The 16,976-nt window shown below is 38.0% G+C and overlaps 1 protein-coding gene across 3 annotated transcripts in view; it reads left to right on the forward strand.

Annotated features, from left to right (window-relative positions):
* Window positions 1-16,976, forward strand: part of NRG3 (neuregulin 3) — a 946,990-nt gene that overhangs the window by 893,718 nt on the left and 36,296 nt on the right. For all 3 annotated transcript variants that reach the window (XM_005294028.4, XM_065551803.1, XM_065551804.1), the window contains exons 6-7: window positions 447-573; window positions 11,918-12,045. In XM_005294028.4, the coding sequence (XP_005294085.1) occupies window positions 447-573; window positions 11,918-12,045 (255 nt within the window). The remainder of the gene's footprint in view (window positions 1-446; window positions 574-11,917; window positions 12,046-16,976) is intronic.

Genomic DNA, 16,976 nt, shown 5'->3' on the forward strand with positions numbered 1-16,976 from the left:
ATCTCTGCTACAAATGAAAACATGTTCTTTAATCTTTCAAAGCTATTTGTGAGCTATGTTGAATGCACAGCGGATGCTCTATTTTCTTACAAAAATACTACAACACCAGTATCTAGTTTAACATTACAGTGCAGTATTTTAATATACTTTTATACATTTATATACATTTAAATTCAGGATCTGTTTTCTTCCCTGCTTTAAACTTCATTAGATAATGTTTGCTGCATTGAAATATATGGAGATACTGGTAGATTAGCTACCAGATTGACATGTTTGTTAATCCACTAGGAGCTATCTGTGTTTAATTACTCTACCTAAAGTTTTTAGCATCACTGATGAAAGACAAGATGAGGCTGGGGGTGGGGGAGCATGGCTATAAGAATATCATAGTTATTGTAATGGAGAAAACAAGTGCATTTCTATATGAATTGTATTTCTGCCTGCAGGAAACAAACTAAACAAATTCAGGAACAGCTGAAAGAGACAGAGAATGGGAAAACCTATAGCCTTAATGCTTCCAGCATGATGGCAAAATCAGAAACCATGGCACAAAGCCGAGTCCAGCTGCAAAATGTAAGTAATTTTGCCAACTGCAATACTTAATTGTCTGGCTGAGTTTGTGGTGTTGATAGCATCAGACTTGCTTATTGCTATTACTCAGACATAACGTTAGTTCACACCCGTGATTGGTAGAAGAATGGGGGAAAGATATTTCACTTTACTTTCAACTGATTTTAAACTTTCCAATATAATGTATTAAGAATAAAAATGGTTCTGCATATGAAGATTGTATGGATTTGTTGTTGTAAACTCCAGCTTCTAAATAATTTCAAAAGCTGGAACTAAATGTATGCATGTACGCCAATATAAAAAAAAAATAGAAAGATGATTCTCCAATGAAGAAACTCCGGATCATCTTGCGAACTTGACCTTAGATGAAATAATATTAGACCACAACCAAAAGAGTTTAGTTGTCCATAAATAGCTTTGTACATAGCTATCATCTGAATCCAGTGACATGTAATTTTACATGCAATCCCACAAGCATCAGATATTGATTGAAACAAGGAAATTATGTGTGATAAATCCCAAAGTATTTATCTTACATTCCTAGTCACTTTCCAAAGGCTGTCTCCCCACCCACACCCCTTCCCACAAATCACACACTGTTAGTACCGTCCACTTTTAATGAGCAAAGATATGCGAAGAAAGGAACAAAGACAGTGGACCAAGGGAACAAAGACCCTGCTAGCATACCCAGAAATACAGCATAATGGGCAATCACATGAGATGTATTAAAGCCTCTCCAAATGCTTAAATCTTTCTGAGTTTGTATTTTATTTGTGTATCTAAGAAATCATCGTACAAAATGCAATTTATACTCTACTGAACAAATGTACTAAGACAATGAAATGCAAAACCCATAAATGAGAATCCTGTCTCTCTCTCAAATGTTGTTAAGCTTCATTTTACCACAGTAGTAGATTTGTTTCTTTTTCTTTGTGATAGATGAGAGAAACAATAGGCTTTCATCATGGATCACAATTCAGTATTCAATAAATTAAGGTTAGCTCTTAACCTCTCACCTTCCATACCAGCTCCAGCTGAGGGTTTGTCAGACCTTACAAGATTTGAGGGGTTTCAGTCTAACAAGATTCCCCCCAAAAAACTGAGATGCAGCAGGAAATAGGAAGAACATTTGTACCTCTGAGTCAATATTAAAACAATCCCTCCCCACAGGTTCCTAAACTCATACTGTAGCCTCATCCATGCTTCAACCAAATTTGTTTGCTGAACTGGTTCAAAGGCCTGATCCAAAGCCCAGTGAAGTCAATGGAAATCTTTTCAGTGACCTCCATAAACTCTGAATAAGATTCTAATATATGGGTCCAGATTCATCAATACACTCTAGTTGCTTTTGTGTTGCCTGGGTGATACAGAGAACCAATTCAACAGCCAATTAAGCTATTTTGTATCCCTGGGGAGTGCTAAGCACCTGTCTCATAATTGTGAATATGACACTCATTTTTAACCAGTTCATGCTAACTTACTTCATATTTAGTTTGGCTAAGCAGAGGGAATAGGGTCAACTTTGTTTAGATCAAGTTAGCCTTAAACAATATAAAACTGTTTAGAACCGGTTCTGCAAATGCAGATTGAATACAAGTCTAGACAGAATCTCCATTGCTGAAGGGAAGACTTTTGGATGATCACACAATGTGCATTAAAGGTATGGCTCCTTTTTTTAGCAGAGTAGCTCCAGTAAACTGACCTACTTCCAATTCATGATACCTATTAAAATTCCTCCTGGTTTAATTTCATCTGGTTCAGTTACTCTTCACTTTCCCCCTTCTTCTTCTTCTCCTTGAGTTCTTGTCACAGAACTGTGCACAAGCAATGGCTCTTTGTATTGCTGCAGCGAGGTTCTTCTTCATACAGGTCTCCCCAAAGAGTTGGCAAATGAGCAAGTGCTCCATGGTCTGCACCTCACATATATTTGTGTCATTAGAGTGCACCCCATTTGATCATATTAGTCTTTGATCTGCTAGTTTGTATGCGCAAGTGGTTCAGGCAGCTCCTCTTTGACCAGTCTGTATTGGCCCCTCTGGAAAGATCCTCTTGGGGTTCCAGATCTATTTCAGTGCATCCTACTATGCATAGTCTTTCATTCCATAACCTCGTCATGCCTAGCCAGTTGTCGTATCCAAAGGCACAACATTGGTTATAAAATTCTTTCACAATTTAAGACATTTGGTTATTCCTGTGTGACCATAAAATGGATGTCTTGGATCTTTCATCTGCTGTGATCATTCCCTTTGGCTTGCTACCTTCCTCCTGATATCAGGTGGTGCAATGACAGCCATTAAGTACAGGCTGTCCTTTGGTGTTGGCTTTAGACATCCTGTTATTCCACGACAACTGTCATTTAAAACAGGGTCTAATTTCTTAGCATGGACAGATCATTCCTACACTGGATAGGCATAATGTGCTATGGAGTAGCACAAGACAATAGCAGTGGTTGGCAAAGTAGCTGGATTGGCTCCCCACGTTGAGGTAACCAACTTTCAGAGGTTGTTGTTACGGACGCTAACTTTCCCTTTTGTCTTCTCTACATGGACTTTGAAGGAAAGTGTCCAGTCCAATGTCACCACCAGGTAGACAGGGTTTGGATGATTAGCCACTAGGGTTTCATCCCAGGTGATGATTAATTTCTGCTTGGCTTCTCAATGGCATAGATGAAAAGCTGTGTCTTGGTCAGGTGGACACGAAACCGGTTCTTATTCCTCCTTACAAAAGCTTTTGTGAAGGTTGCTGATTCAGAATAGCTATCATCTGTGTTACCAGCACATTAGCAGGTGAAGTGAAGTCTGTAAAGTGCTTTTTGTGATCCTTTGCTCTAACCTATGCTATAAACAATAGGTCTCAAATATTACTATGTATATTGTCTCTTTCCCTTTCTTTTTAATTGTCAAATATATTTTGCTCCAGCTTTGTAAATAATTATTTAGTGTATTTTGAGCATTTGACAAACACACCATAAGCTTCACTGATGTCCTATTCTATTGTCATCATAATAATGCTTATTATGAACCTTTATAATGGTCATGATAGCTGAAGGGGTAGTTTGTGGATTCCAGTTTTGGGGGATTTGAAATAATAAACAATAACAATGGTTTTCAGCCAAAGTTTGCTTACCAGCCAGTGCTGTTCAGAATGGTGATTACCAATTATGGTAATTAACATACTGTTTTCCAGATCTTGTTGCTGCTGGCAGGGAGATGCTCTAGCCTTGCTTTTAATGTGTTTTCCCTTTGGGATCAAGGACATTAAGGAAGAAAAAATAGAATGACCTTGCACGGTTAAGGATATAGCATAACTGCAGGGTAATAATGGTTTCTATTGTTGGAAAAACTTTAGTGCAGGAAGGTACTTCATTAAATATTCATAAACCATCACAGTAAAACAACAACAACAAAAAAAGACTTTCAAACTAGTTCCCAAAAGTGCAAAATATCAACCCTAAGGGGGCAAATCCTGCCTCCTCCTCAAAAGCTGTAAAGGGGCTCTGGTGTGAAGGGACTGATAGCTGGACATTGATGGGGAGGCAGAGCATTCCCATGAGGAAACAGAAGTATATTGGGACCACACAGCACTACTTCAGTCACTGAGTTGTAGTAGTCTCCATGGAACTTTGCCTCAGCAGCTCACAATCTGTTGATGATGGGAAGGATTCCACACCCAGCCCAGAAACTTCTCTCCAGGGCACAGTCCAGCTAGTTAGACAGGGCGCTAGGCTGATCATTTGTGCATATTTTTGCCCTGATCCTTCTCCCATTGACGTCAAAGGCAAAAGTCAAAGTGACTTCAATGGAAGTATGATCAAGCCTGTGACATGGCAAAAGATGGATGATGAAGATCCACCCTCCTTCAAAAAATTAGACATGCTTACGTGGCATCCATGAGAATTGTTCATTGGGGATATTTAGCAACTACTGAACCCTGATAACTGACAATGGGGGGAACCTCAGAAGGCTTAGATATTTGATTTCCATATGTCCCACAAAAGTGTGCTTCTATAAATCTTTGAAGTCTTCTCCTTGCCTACCCCTTTGAGTGAATCCCAAAAATCTCTCTCCCTCTTTCCTACCTCACAAACTCCCAAACTTAACTCCTCCTTCTCTAAACTGAGTCTGGTGACTCCTCCAAATTTTATACCCAGCTTATTTTACCTCCTGTTCTCTGTAATAGTTATGAAACTGGGTAAGGTAGACAATGTTTTGTGTAAGGTTTATGAGTTTAATAAAGTCAAATGGCTGTGGTATTTCAGGCTACTGTTAAACATCTGCCGCATGCTAATCTAGAGGTTGGTACATTTCATTTGTGGATAAAGTGATCCCAATGCACAGATTCTTCGAAACATGCTATCCTCGCTCTCCCCTTTGGAAGAGGTCCAAAACACAATTAGTGGTACTCAGCTAACTTTGCAAAGAGGCTGGCTTTAAAGGAGCTTGACCAATTACAGTGCAAGGGTGCCACCTCTTCCCACCACCTTTTTAAATTGGAGATTGGTAAATCAGGGTTGTATTGCTTATACTTTGAAAGGCACTTCGGGTTTCTGTTAATGACAGGTACTATGTTAATATAAATAAATTATTATTGTACTATTGTAGGTACACCCTATATTTCATTTTGAACCAAGCATTCAAATTTATTACAAATTTGCATTTCACTCTAGCCTAACTCATTATATTTGCAGCTGTTGCAGGAAAATATGGATTAATAAATCTCAATCCTTCTGATAGCCCACTTCCGTGCCAATTAAAGATTTCTTTACAACAGCTTGATTATGAAAATCACATACAAGGTTAAAAACTCTGGATGTTTGCTTTCAAAATACTTTCCATTTGTAATGCAGTCTCTTGCTGCATCCTAAACTAAATGTTATCTAGTTGGAATTCATGTTTCAAATTGCGGTGTGGGATGTTCCCCTAAATTCATTAAACATTCATATGGAAGGGTTGCTTTTACAGTTATTTAATGAGATGTGAAATAGATGCTCAAGTTAAGCAACATGATATTCAGAAAGCAACAGGGATTGCTGATAGTATGAAATGTAGAAGCATTAGAATTCAGATTGTTCACATCCTTTATTTTTGTGTCTCCCTTCAGGAGAATATCCACAGCTAGGAAAGGAAGGCTACCTAGCAATATGTGGAGTTGTATTGCCTGGGCAGATCCACATTGTAGGACTCATGTGCCAGGCATGTGAGCTACAGAACATTTGGTATTAAATCTGTTGGGGGGGGGGGAGGGTCAAGTCACCCTGAGACCCCTATATTCCAGAAGTGACCCCACCCTATACTTCTCCTCAGTTTTTTAATGCTTAATGAAAGCATTCCAATAATGTCTCTGGAGAAGAGAAGAGGGAGAATAAGTGTAGATTTGTAGGTGCAATACACTTGGAGAGCTCCATTTACCAGGAGATTACATTCATTTCTTCTTTATGAATTTCTTCTGCAAGTCCACCCCTTTTCTCCCCCATACTAGACTAACCATCATCCACAAATTCTGTAATTCTATAAAACAAATCAGCAATCTTGTTTGTTAGGGAAGAATTATTATTTATAAACTTCTGCTGCTTATAGCTTGTGATTCTATTATCCCCCAGGTATTTGTTGAGCTTTTTCCTCTTAACACTGCTTCCATTATTTTGTTAGGGATATAGTCTGGATTTATATGATAGTAATGGCCAGGAGTACTCTAATTTTCTTGTTTGAACAGTGTTACTACATTTATTATTTCCTATTTCATTCCCATTTGTCTGTTACTTTTCAAAAATAATCTCCAGCAATACAGTCAGCTAATTCCTGGGGTGTCTTGAACCTGGATCAGTTTGTGTGTCTGTACATATTTTCCAAGTGTTGTAATACTCTACTTGTTATTTATCAGTAGTTATTTTTACCTCCTTACTAGTCATTCAAACTTCTTTTGTGATTTTTTTTCTCATTAAAGACATATTTAAAAAAGGCAGTAGTGCTGTTATTGTTGAGTCATCATTGATTTAAATTCCATCCTACTGCTTGTCTGGTACTACTACTTTTCCCATGATAGATTTGTAAAATTGCCTTATTTCCCCTCCCCCCACCCCATAACCCTTAGCATTCACTCATAAAGGGACAGATTTTGTCTGTTCTTAATGCAGCTACTTTGGGGAGTAAGAGGGAGAAAGATCCCTCTGCCCCTGTCTGACCACATTAGGGCTCCCTAGATTTTAAGGAGTACAGATGCTCACCTGCTATTCCACCCTTGCCCGTGCAAGTGCCAGAGACGGGGGAGACATGCAAAGAGAATGCTCCACCTTTCTTATCCTCAGAAGAAAAGGCAGGAAATTGAGACTCGCCGGTGTTCTTCCTGGAGGTGGGAAAGGGAATCAACGATACTTCAATGCTCAATCTAGCCCTAAGGTGGTATTTTATCCATGTTGCTTTTTTGTTGTCTGTGTCTACCTTCCCTGCAAGGCTTTTTATACTCAGAACGTTCTTCTTGGTCACTGACTACTACTTTCATTTCCACTAAAGATTTCCTTTAACTCTCATAATTTTGAGTAGCCCTTTGTGAAGCAAACTGGCCAAATGTTTGCATTCACCCTGACCAGCGAAACTGTGGGTTGTCAACCTAATTAAAATTCCTTATAGGAATTCCTGGCCTCTTTTAACACCTGTGGATTTTAAAACTTCCTGCCATTGCACCTTACTCAGTAGGTCTCTTAATTCCCCATCACCTTTTTTCCTGATGTCCAGTACTCTTGTTTTGCTGCATTTTGTGGTCACATTATTCACCATGCTTGGTTCAAGTACTTGTGGTCACTGGTTCCAAACTTTCCTATTATTCTCATATTCCTCACTATCCGGGATAAAAATGCCTTTTCTCAGTCTTGTCACTTTTTGCTGGAGTGTGTAATAAATAAATTCTTTATTGAACTATTCTATAGAAATACAGAGTAATTTGTTGCACAGCCAGATGGTGACATTTAAAGCCCCTTAATTTGTTGGGGGAAAGGGAGAGAAATATGTTTTGGCCTATGGGATGATCAGAACTGTCAGAAAGTTCAACAGCAAATTTTTGACCTCCATTGAACCCCTTGAGTGTTTGGGACATACACTGTAGTTTTGGTAGAGCTGTGATTTAAACAAACTATCATGGGAATGTTGGCAGTTAAATATTGACCACACTAGACCAGCAGTAATGAGAGATTTCAGAGTAACAGCCGTGTTAGTCTGTATCCGCAAAAAGAAGAACAGGAGTACTTGTGGCACCTTAGAGACTAACAAATTTATTAGAGCATAAGCTTTCGTGGACTACAGCCCACTTCTTCGGATGCATATAGAATGGAACATATATTGAGGAGATATATATACACACATACAGAGAGCATAAACAGGTGGGAGTTGTCTTACCAACTCTGAGAGGCCAATTAATTAAGAGGAAAAAAAAATGAGAGAGATACTGTAAGCTAGTTAGAAATTCCAGCTCTTATAGTGGGTAGTTCTAAATGTGGGGCTATTTAAGGAGATTCCTGAGAAGAAACTAGGTTTCTGACTTTGCAGAAAGTGGAAGCAGTTTGCACCAACCTATCAAGTTAAAGAAATAAAATCATAGGTTCAGCTGATGCAAGGCTATGTCTATACTACAAGCTAGTGGTGTGATTCCCCTGCTTATGTACCCTCACAGTAGCTTGATGAGAGCTAGTGTAAGTATAAATAGTATTGCAGCCATGATAACATGGGCAGCTGCTGTGCTGACTACGTACCCTGGTTTCAGGCAGGTTTGTAGCTGGCTTTCCCCTGTCCTCCCTTTCTGGCATTGCTGCCCCACAGGAGTAGATGGTTGCAGATTGTACTCCTGGTTTCTGCAGGTGGTGAAGCTGACCCCCATTTCACCCTCCTTTGAATGGTGTAGTAGTAAAGCAGCTCCTTGCTTTTTGTATAACCCCATAATAATAATAATGCTTAACAGTTGTACAGCACTTGTCATCCAGAGATCTCAAAGCACTTTACAAAGGCTGGAATCATTATCCTAATTTTACAGTTGGTGAAATCCAGGCACAGAGAGATGAAATGATTTTCTCAAAGTCACACAAGTGAGGTGGCAGAGCCATGAATAAAATGAAGATTTCCCGAGTCCCAGGCCAGTATCCTACATATTAGACCATGCTGTGTCCTCAGATTTTAATAGTATATCTAGGAAAGGGGTGGAATATTACTTGTGAGAAGCTGAAAGGATGGGTAATTGCCTATAATAGTTTATTTTCTCCATGAAACTGTGAGTAATTGAAAATTTGCACAAAGGTTTATTTTTTAACTCTATCATTATTCATTAATTTATTTAGCCACATGTATCAAAGGACTTTTCAGTAATTGCTCAAACAAGAAGCACAAATAGTCAACCAAGAGACAATAAAAACCTAAAAATAAATAGGACAAATAAATCTTCAGCTGTGTTTTAAAATTAACCCGAAGAGCCTGCCTCAAATAACTGTACCAAACAGGGCGACTAGCTTGATTGTTCAGGTTTATTGAGCATCCACAATTCATTGTAGCCAGAAGAAGCTGTGGTTGCTTAGCACTTGTGAAAATCAGGTTATAAGTGTGTATAGGAATGGAATCTGGGAAATGGAAAGAGAAGGGACATGGAAAATATGGTCAATCTTAAGAAGGAATAAATATAGTAGTGAGTATAAATGTACATAAATATGTGACGAGGGACATGAATACAAACAAATTCCTACAGACAAGATGTCATTAAAATTCTCAAGACAAAAAACAAAAATGTAAACCTGATTCTTAGCTTCACAGGCAACCAATGTACACCTCTACCTCGATATAACGCTGTCCTCGGGAGCCCAAAAATCTTACCATGTTATAGGTGAAACGGCATTATATCAAACTTGCTTTGATCCACCGGAGTGCGCAGCCCCGCGCTCCCAGAGCACTGCTTTACCGTGTTATATCCAAATTCATGTTATATTGGGTCGCGTTATATCAAGGTAGCGGTGTAATTGCACAAAACTGTTTAGAGACTTGTGAAAAGTGCTTACTGGTATCTGACCCATCACAACTGGAGTCCTTGTGAGTTTGGCTCTTGACTTCAAGGAATGTGGAATCAGACCACATGAGTTTTTTATTAGTTTCTGTGTGAATTAGCATCATAATTATGGGCCAGCTGTAAATTTAATAATGAAGAAATAAATCTGTCAGCTAAACAACACCAAAAAAAAAAAAACCTACTACCCTGCAGAGAGTGCCTGTTGGGGAATTTGGTAAATGGGCTGGTATTTTATCCAACCTTCTAGGGCACTTTGAAAGGATCATGCCTCTCTTCATGTGTGGGGAGAACAGATGAATCGTACCGTCTTCTGCCCCAACCCACAGCAACTTTTCACACAGGACTGAGCAGGGCAGGACTGAGCTCTAACTGTTGTTTATGGTTCACTTCAGACTCATGATTTTACAAGCCATTTGGACCTTCAGTTTAATCTGATGTAAAACACAAGAAGGAACAGGAATAGCTTTCTCAAGTTAACAATTCATTCTTTTTGTAGATCAAATTGATTTATTCAGGTCAAAAATCAAAGGCAGTTTCCTTTCTGCATCTGGCAGAGAAACCATTAACGTTTGAAACCTTTGGGAAAGCTGGCACCTTAAAAATCATACTTCTATTCTTAAAATGTTTTACCTACTATTGTTACCAGTGATAACTAAGCTCCCTATGACTGAAAGAGATCAGAACCTAATACATTTATTCTAGTTTATCAGTGTGTTTACTTTGTGCATTTGACAGCACTTTGCGTATATTCAGTTTCATTTTCATGTCTCCCCCCGTCTTAGTCATTTTATTCTATTGTTTGTGTGGATGTTTCACACAGTCAGCAGGGAAAGGAAAAACGCAGGGGGAAAATGTGTTTGTTTAGCCACAGAAAATGGCCAGGTGAATCAAGGGTGGATGTACTAACTAAAACTATTTTTAACTCATTTTTTAAATTGACTAGATCTCAGGTTTCTGTCATCCGTTTCTGATTTTGTTGAAGATGGTAGGATGTATGATTAAACCTAAGAAAGGGGATATTTTAGTTTTTATGTGCACTAAATGTTGGGCCTTTTCGGTTAAGCTACAGAATAACTGTGACAAAGAGAAGCATTGTGACAGAAATTGTACCAGTTCTTCACCATGGACAGTTTATATTGAATCACTGTTACCCTTTTTACTGTAATGGTTGTTCAATAATATCAGCTATGACTTTCTAGGGAGCGTAAGTGATTTAGGCATCCTTGAGTTAACTTGTATCATGTCCTATCTTGCACAATACTTTGTTTATTGCAAAAAGAATGCAAATATTGGTGATATATAGAAACCCAAAGTTGGAAAACATAGGGCCAACCAAGCTAACTTTAGGTAACTGTCAAGTAGCCTAAGAAAGCTGCCAACTGCACTGCTTTTTAACATCTACATGAAAAGGCAGATCCATTTCTCATATCTCTGGGATATTACCCAATGAACACTATGGATGAGCAAACTGGTTTGATAAAATAAGAATCAGACTGCACATTCATCCATCCCTGACATCATACTGAAATGGAATTTATTTTGAGTTTTTAAATGTTCTGTTATTCATTTTTTAATATTTACACATCTCTGCACTTTCTGGTTCCACTCGGAGCCAGATCAGAGAAGTGCTCACTGTATTTTCAAAACAAAAGACCAACATGTATGTAATTAGAAGAAAGTTTGTTCTTGTTTCATTTCCAAATTTATAGACTCTAGCGGTTCCTATGAGGATTAGTACTCAAATAGAGAATACCATACCCATAGTACCACTGGAATGCCAATTACTTTCAGACTGTAAATGTAGACCCCTGATGGGCCTGAGTCTCAAATTGCAAATCAGGATGTAGACTTTCCCCAAACGATGTTTGGATCCACCATTTCTTATTTATTTGAATCCAAGTGGTTTTTTTTTTTTCCATGTGGGTTTGTTAATTCCATCTGTTAATGAAAGGAGACATAGCAAGGACCCTGCCAGGTCCTAGGGATCTTCTGAGATATACCATCTTGCAGGGGTAGTTCTAAAATCAGCCATGTGACTAAAGGAATCAATATTATAGCATTCCCTAATACCAAGGGTAGAGGTACCTGTATAATACTGCAATAACACTAAATACTTTCAATATTTTAACAGTGAGTACTGTATTCGTGCTTTCCAATATGCATAGGTTATTTAATTCATTCTTTTTCTCCCAGTGACATTTTTATTTCAAGAAACCTCCCATCCTTCTTCTTTTTCATCTCAGATATTTATAACATGCATGATGTATTCTGCTTTAAATATATTAATTGCTTTTTATTCTCTGTACCACAGTATTCAAAGACAGACAGGCATCCTGGGCCTGTGATGGGAAAAGTTATGGAGTCCAGTTTTTCAGGCACTCAATCTTTCCCTGAAGCCTTGTCTCCTGACAGAGGAAGCCAGCCTATCAAGCAACATAGGTAAGCAAATGGCTCTCAGACCAGAAAATTGACAGGCAGAGATGTTACTGGTTTAGTGATACATATACAAGATTATTGTTCTTTGTGATGGACACACTCAAGACAGTATGTACTAAGAGACCTGATCCAATCATTAAGCAGATATCCTATCCTATCTCCTAGAACTGGAAGGGACCTTGAAAGGTCATCAAGTCCAGCCCCCTGCCTTCACTAGCAGGACCAAGTACTGATTTTGCCCCAGATCCCTAAATGGCCCCCTCAAGGATTGAACTCACAACCCTGGGTTTAGCAGGCCAATGCTCAAACCACTGAGCTATCCCTCCCCCCTCTAGCAGATGACCAAGCATTTCCTTAGCTGTAGACATAAAAAGGCATTAAAGATGCTCACAGACTATATCTACCTTTTGTAAAAAGCCTAGAGGAACTATTAAGAGACACTATCAAAGCTGTAGACAGAGACTAGTGAACTAAACAACTGTATTCTGAGAAACCATTGAAAAACTGATTTTTCCTCTCCTCCCTATCTTAGTTCATGAAGTTAATGGCTCATGCTCTCCTAGGCAGGCTCTGTTGCAAACTTTCAACCTTTTCTGAATGTTTCTTTAAACAAATAGAATTCTAAATTAAAAATTATTGGTTTCGGTGTATATTCAGGAGTAGTAACAGCCAGCAGTGGTTTTGAAGACCTACCTTTTAAAAGTTTGGATACATAATGCTTCCAAGGGTTGGGGTGTGTGGGAGGGGTCAATTTTAAACATTGAAAGAGATGCCCCCTTTTTTTTTAATTTCTGGTTTTTCATATGACAAGTGTGTATGATGGGCTGAGATATTCATTTTCAAATTCATACCTGGTGTGAACAGCTTTATTTAGCATCACTGAAGTTGTGGTGATAACCTCTTGCACAAAGAATATGGATGATTTGATAAGGGGAACAACTAAAGATCTCAAAAACAATGGCAGAAAAAAATGAGGTCAGAATTATGTCCATCATGCAAGTCTAGGGAGAAAAACTTAATGATAATGAATACGGTCTATTCCTTAAGACTATCATACTTAATAAAGTCTTCCTTTGCCCTACTTTACTGTAACTCTTCTATTATTTGGTTGTATAACAAAAGGACATTTCATTCTAGCCACCTAGATCAGCCACAATTTCTCCTTTTTTTATATTCTAATAGATTGGAAGGCTAAGTACACTGTTGAGCCAATAAGGGACAATTGGGTACCATTATATTTCCTTAGTTATGCCTTTTAACATGACAATAAACACCAACTCTCATGTAAAATTCACTCACTAGAGCCCCAGTTTCACAAAGTGTTTATGCACATTCTCTAAGTGCTTTGCTGAATAGAGACGGACAACTGAATTGTGGCCTAGAACATTTTCCATTAAAAGATTTTAATCTCATTTTAGTTAAATGGAAAAGATATTTTATAACCCTTTAAAAGTAAAATATTTCAAATGAAAGAAATGTCCATATTTATGATCTCTCTCTCTCTCTCTCTCTCTGTATGTATAAAATTATGTTATAAAGTTTCATCAGGAAATGTCTCTTGATTCTTATTTACATAATATGAATATAGCATGAAATCATAAAAGCCCCAAATATTTTTAAACCTCCCAAAGATTACCCTAATATTTAAATGTTGTTTAAAATAAAAATCTATTAAGAACTTTCAAACACATTCATTTTTCTTCCACAAGGAAGTCACTATATAAGCCACACTTATTTAAACTCTTCTATATTAGAAGAATTCCTATACATTTGACAATAAAGTATCCAATCCAATATTCTGCACTGCTAATGCTGCCTTCTTTGCTGAAAGAAGAAAAACAGGATCAAACACCTTATTTGCAGGGTGCCAGCAATAAATTATATTAATATTACTTGCGTCAAAGATGTGTTTGCACTGATTGATGAGCTTGCCTTGATTTATAAATAATTGCTTTAGTAATTTTATAATTTGCAATTTAATATATCAAGCCTTTGTTGTATAAAACATGCAATAGACTTTAGAATGTCAGTGATTTATAAGCCCATCATTGATTTATGCATCATGCAACCGCTTCATAAGTTACTCTGTGTCACTGGTTTACAAGTACTGCACCACTGATTGATTAGTCATCTGTCTTATGTTGGTTTTTTTTAGTTTGGGCCCTTTCTTTATAAGGTTTATGTTACAGATTTCAAACTAGTTATAATTAACTTTTGTTTCTATATTTTACATGTGACCAATTTAGGAAAGTAATTTTAATTACTAATGATAAATTTTGCCCTAAATATTACTTGTGTCAAGCAGTTGAGGTCCCTGGGGAAAACTGAGCAGTGTTATAGAACTCAAGTTAGCAGATAGCTTAAGAATATGATGAACTTTACATACCAGCTGCTGGTAGATGAAAGATAAGATTTTGCTCCAGGAGATACAGTCCAAGGGGAGATGGAGCAAAGGTGGGTTTACCCCAACTTTGTGCTCTCGGGACTTTGGGCTGCTCTGGTGTTGAAATGGCCCCATTGAATTAGAGCAGCCTAATTTGTAGCAGCCTCTCCAGGCCTGCCTATGGGCTTCTCCACATTTTTCAACAACTACTATTGCTCAAGATCTAGTTTATATAGATGGAACAAATGACCATTTTGCTACTCATGAGTCTAGAGTCTGATCCCCTTACTCTTGTTGAGCAGCAACTTGCTCTGCAATTAATCCTACTGATTTCAATTAATTGATTTAATTGGTATTAACTGAAGAGTATACTACTGCTAAATGCAAATTAGGGAGTCAGAAATCCACCGTAAAGTAATTATATTTTCCTATGAAGATGGCAAAATAGTACCCTACTTTAGGGTCTAAACCTGCCTTGTGTTCTGGCATTTTTATTTATTTATTTATTTATTTATATTAGAGCTGGAAAAAAAAATTCTGGCAAAAGTAAGCTCTTTCTTTGTAGGTTCAGTAAACATTTCATATATCTGACCAGCAGAAACTAGGATGGCAATGTCACTTATCTGATATCTTTAGCCTCTAGGGGGTTGTGCATGTGTGTAGTGTACGGTTGATGAGCAAAGTCTTAGGCTACGTCTACACTACAGGGGGGATCGATTTCAGATATGCAAATTCAGCTACGGGAATAGCGTAGCTGAATTCGACGTATCTGATCCAACTTACCCCTCTGTGATGACGGTGGCAAATCGACCGCCGCGGCTCCCCCGTCGACGGCGCTTACTCCTACCTGGGCTGGTGGAGTACGCGTGTCGATTCAGGGATCGATTATCGCGTCCCAACGAGACGCGATAAATCGATCCCCGAGAGATCGATTTCTACGCGGCGATCCGGGCGGGTAGTGAAGACAAGCCATTAGTTATCATATTCAAATAGCATATGAGTCCCAGGGCTAGACAGCTGGACCCCTTGGATATAGGTTGGGTGCTGTAAAGGAGCTGTAACATATGCAGCTCTGGAAATGTGGCTAGATTACAGTCCCTTTGCATCACTCAAATTGAGAATCTGGCTCATGATGTTAGACATCACAGTTCAAGAAATAAATGCTAGGGGAAAACTTCATTATCAATGTTTGGATTAGACACAGTCCTGAAATTCTTTTGGTGCCCCGATGCTACCTCTAGCACAGTGGCTCTCAACCTTTCCAGATTACTGTACCCCTTTCAGGAATCTGATTTGGCTTGTGTACCCCCAAGTTTCACCTCACTTGAAAACTACTTGCTTGCAAAATCAAACATAAAAATACAAAAGTGTCACAGCACACTATTACTGAATAATTGCTTACTTTCTCATTTTTACCATATACTTATAAAATAAATCAATTGGAAAATAAATTTTGTACTTACATTTCAGTGTATACTATATAGAGAGTATAAACAAGTCATTGTATGTATGCAATTTTAGTTTGTACTGACTTTGCTAGTGCTTTTTATGTAGCCTGTTGTAAAACTAGGCAAATAACTAGATGAGTTGAGGTACCTACCCCCTGGAAGACCTCTGCGTAATCCCCGGGGCTACACATCCTCCTGATTTAGAACCTCTGCTCTAGCAAAAACCCAGGGAGGAAAAACATTCTGATGCTTAAAATTTACCTCACTACAAATATTGTAAAGAAAGAAAAGAAAGGAAAAAACCCTGCTAAACACATATGAGCTTTTTGTTATAGTAATTTATCTGATTCTTCTATACCATGGCTCCTTGATATACTAAATCTCATTATAATCACACTGTTCTTTTCATAACATTCACAATTTTGTTCAGGTCCTAAGGATGCTGTTAATATTCTCTTAGAGACAAATATGATAAAGAGTGTTGTTATTATTAGCTGTTTGATTTCTGTGGCAAGCCCATTACAATATATACAAAACCCAATCTGAAGTAGAACTAGTGAGACATACAAATGCAAAACCAAGAGTTTTAAATTTTCATGTTTACCAACAGACTGAAGTATGTTTTCTATGTGGATCAAAGGGAAATCAGATCACAGCTCATATTACTGTATATTTACTTATCTGCTGTATGCCTGGGTGAAGATTTATCCAAGTCTCTTCTTTGAGGAAACCGTGTATAGCATAGACTAGTCTGGAGGCTGATTCACTCTATATCATCATTCATAAACAGTCTGACAAAGGGCTTGTTGTACAATATTACATCATCGCACAATATTTATTCTGACAGACACTCATGTTAGCAGATAAAGGAGATCCTTAATTATTAAAATACTGAAAACTGATCTAAAGTGCATCCCGTTGATCAGAATAAATGTTAGCAGCAGATTGCCTAAACGTACTAAGGCTAAAAATTTGTCTGGCTCTTAAGATATATCAGGAGACAGTGTCTGGCAACTAACTGTCATTGGGGCATACATTTGCTGTCAACAGGGCAAGAAACATGCATTTCAGTCTTAGACAGCAAAGTATGTATGTTTTTGTCA

The sequence above is a fragment of the Chrysemys picta genome, chromosome 7 (genome assembly GCF_011386835.1).
Source record: "Chrysemys picta bellii isolate R12L10 chromosome 7, ASM1138683v2, whole genome shotgun sequence".
Lineage (NCBI taxonomy): Eukaryota > Metazoa > Chordata > Testudines > Emydidae > Chrysemys > Chrysemys picta.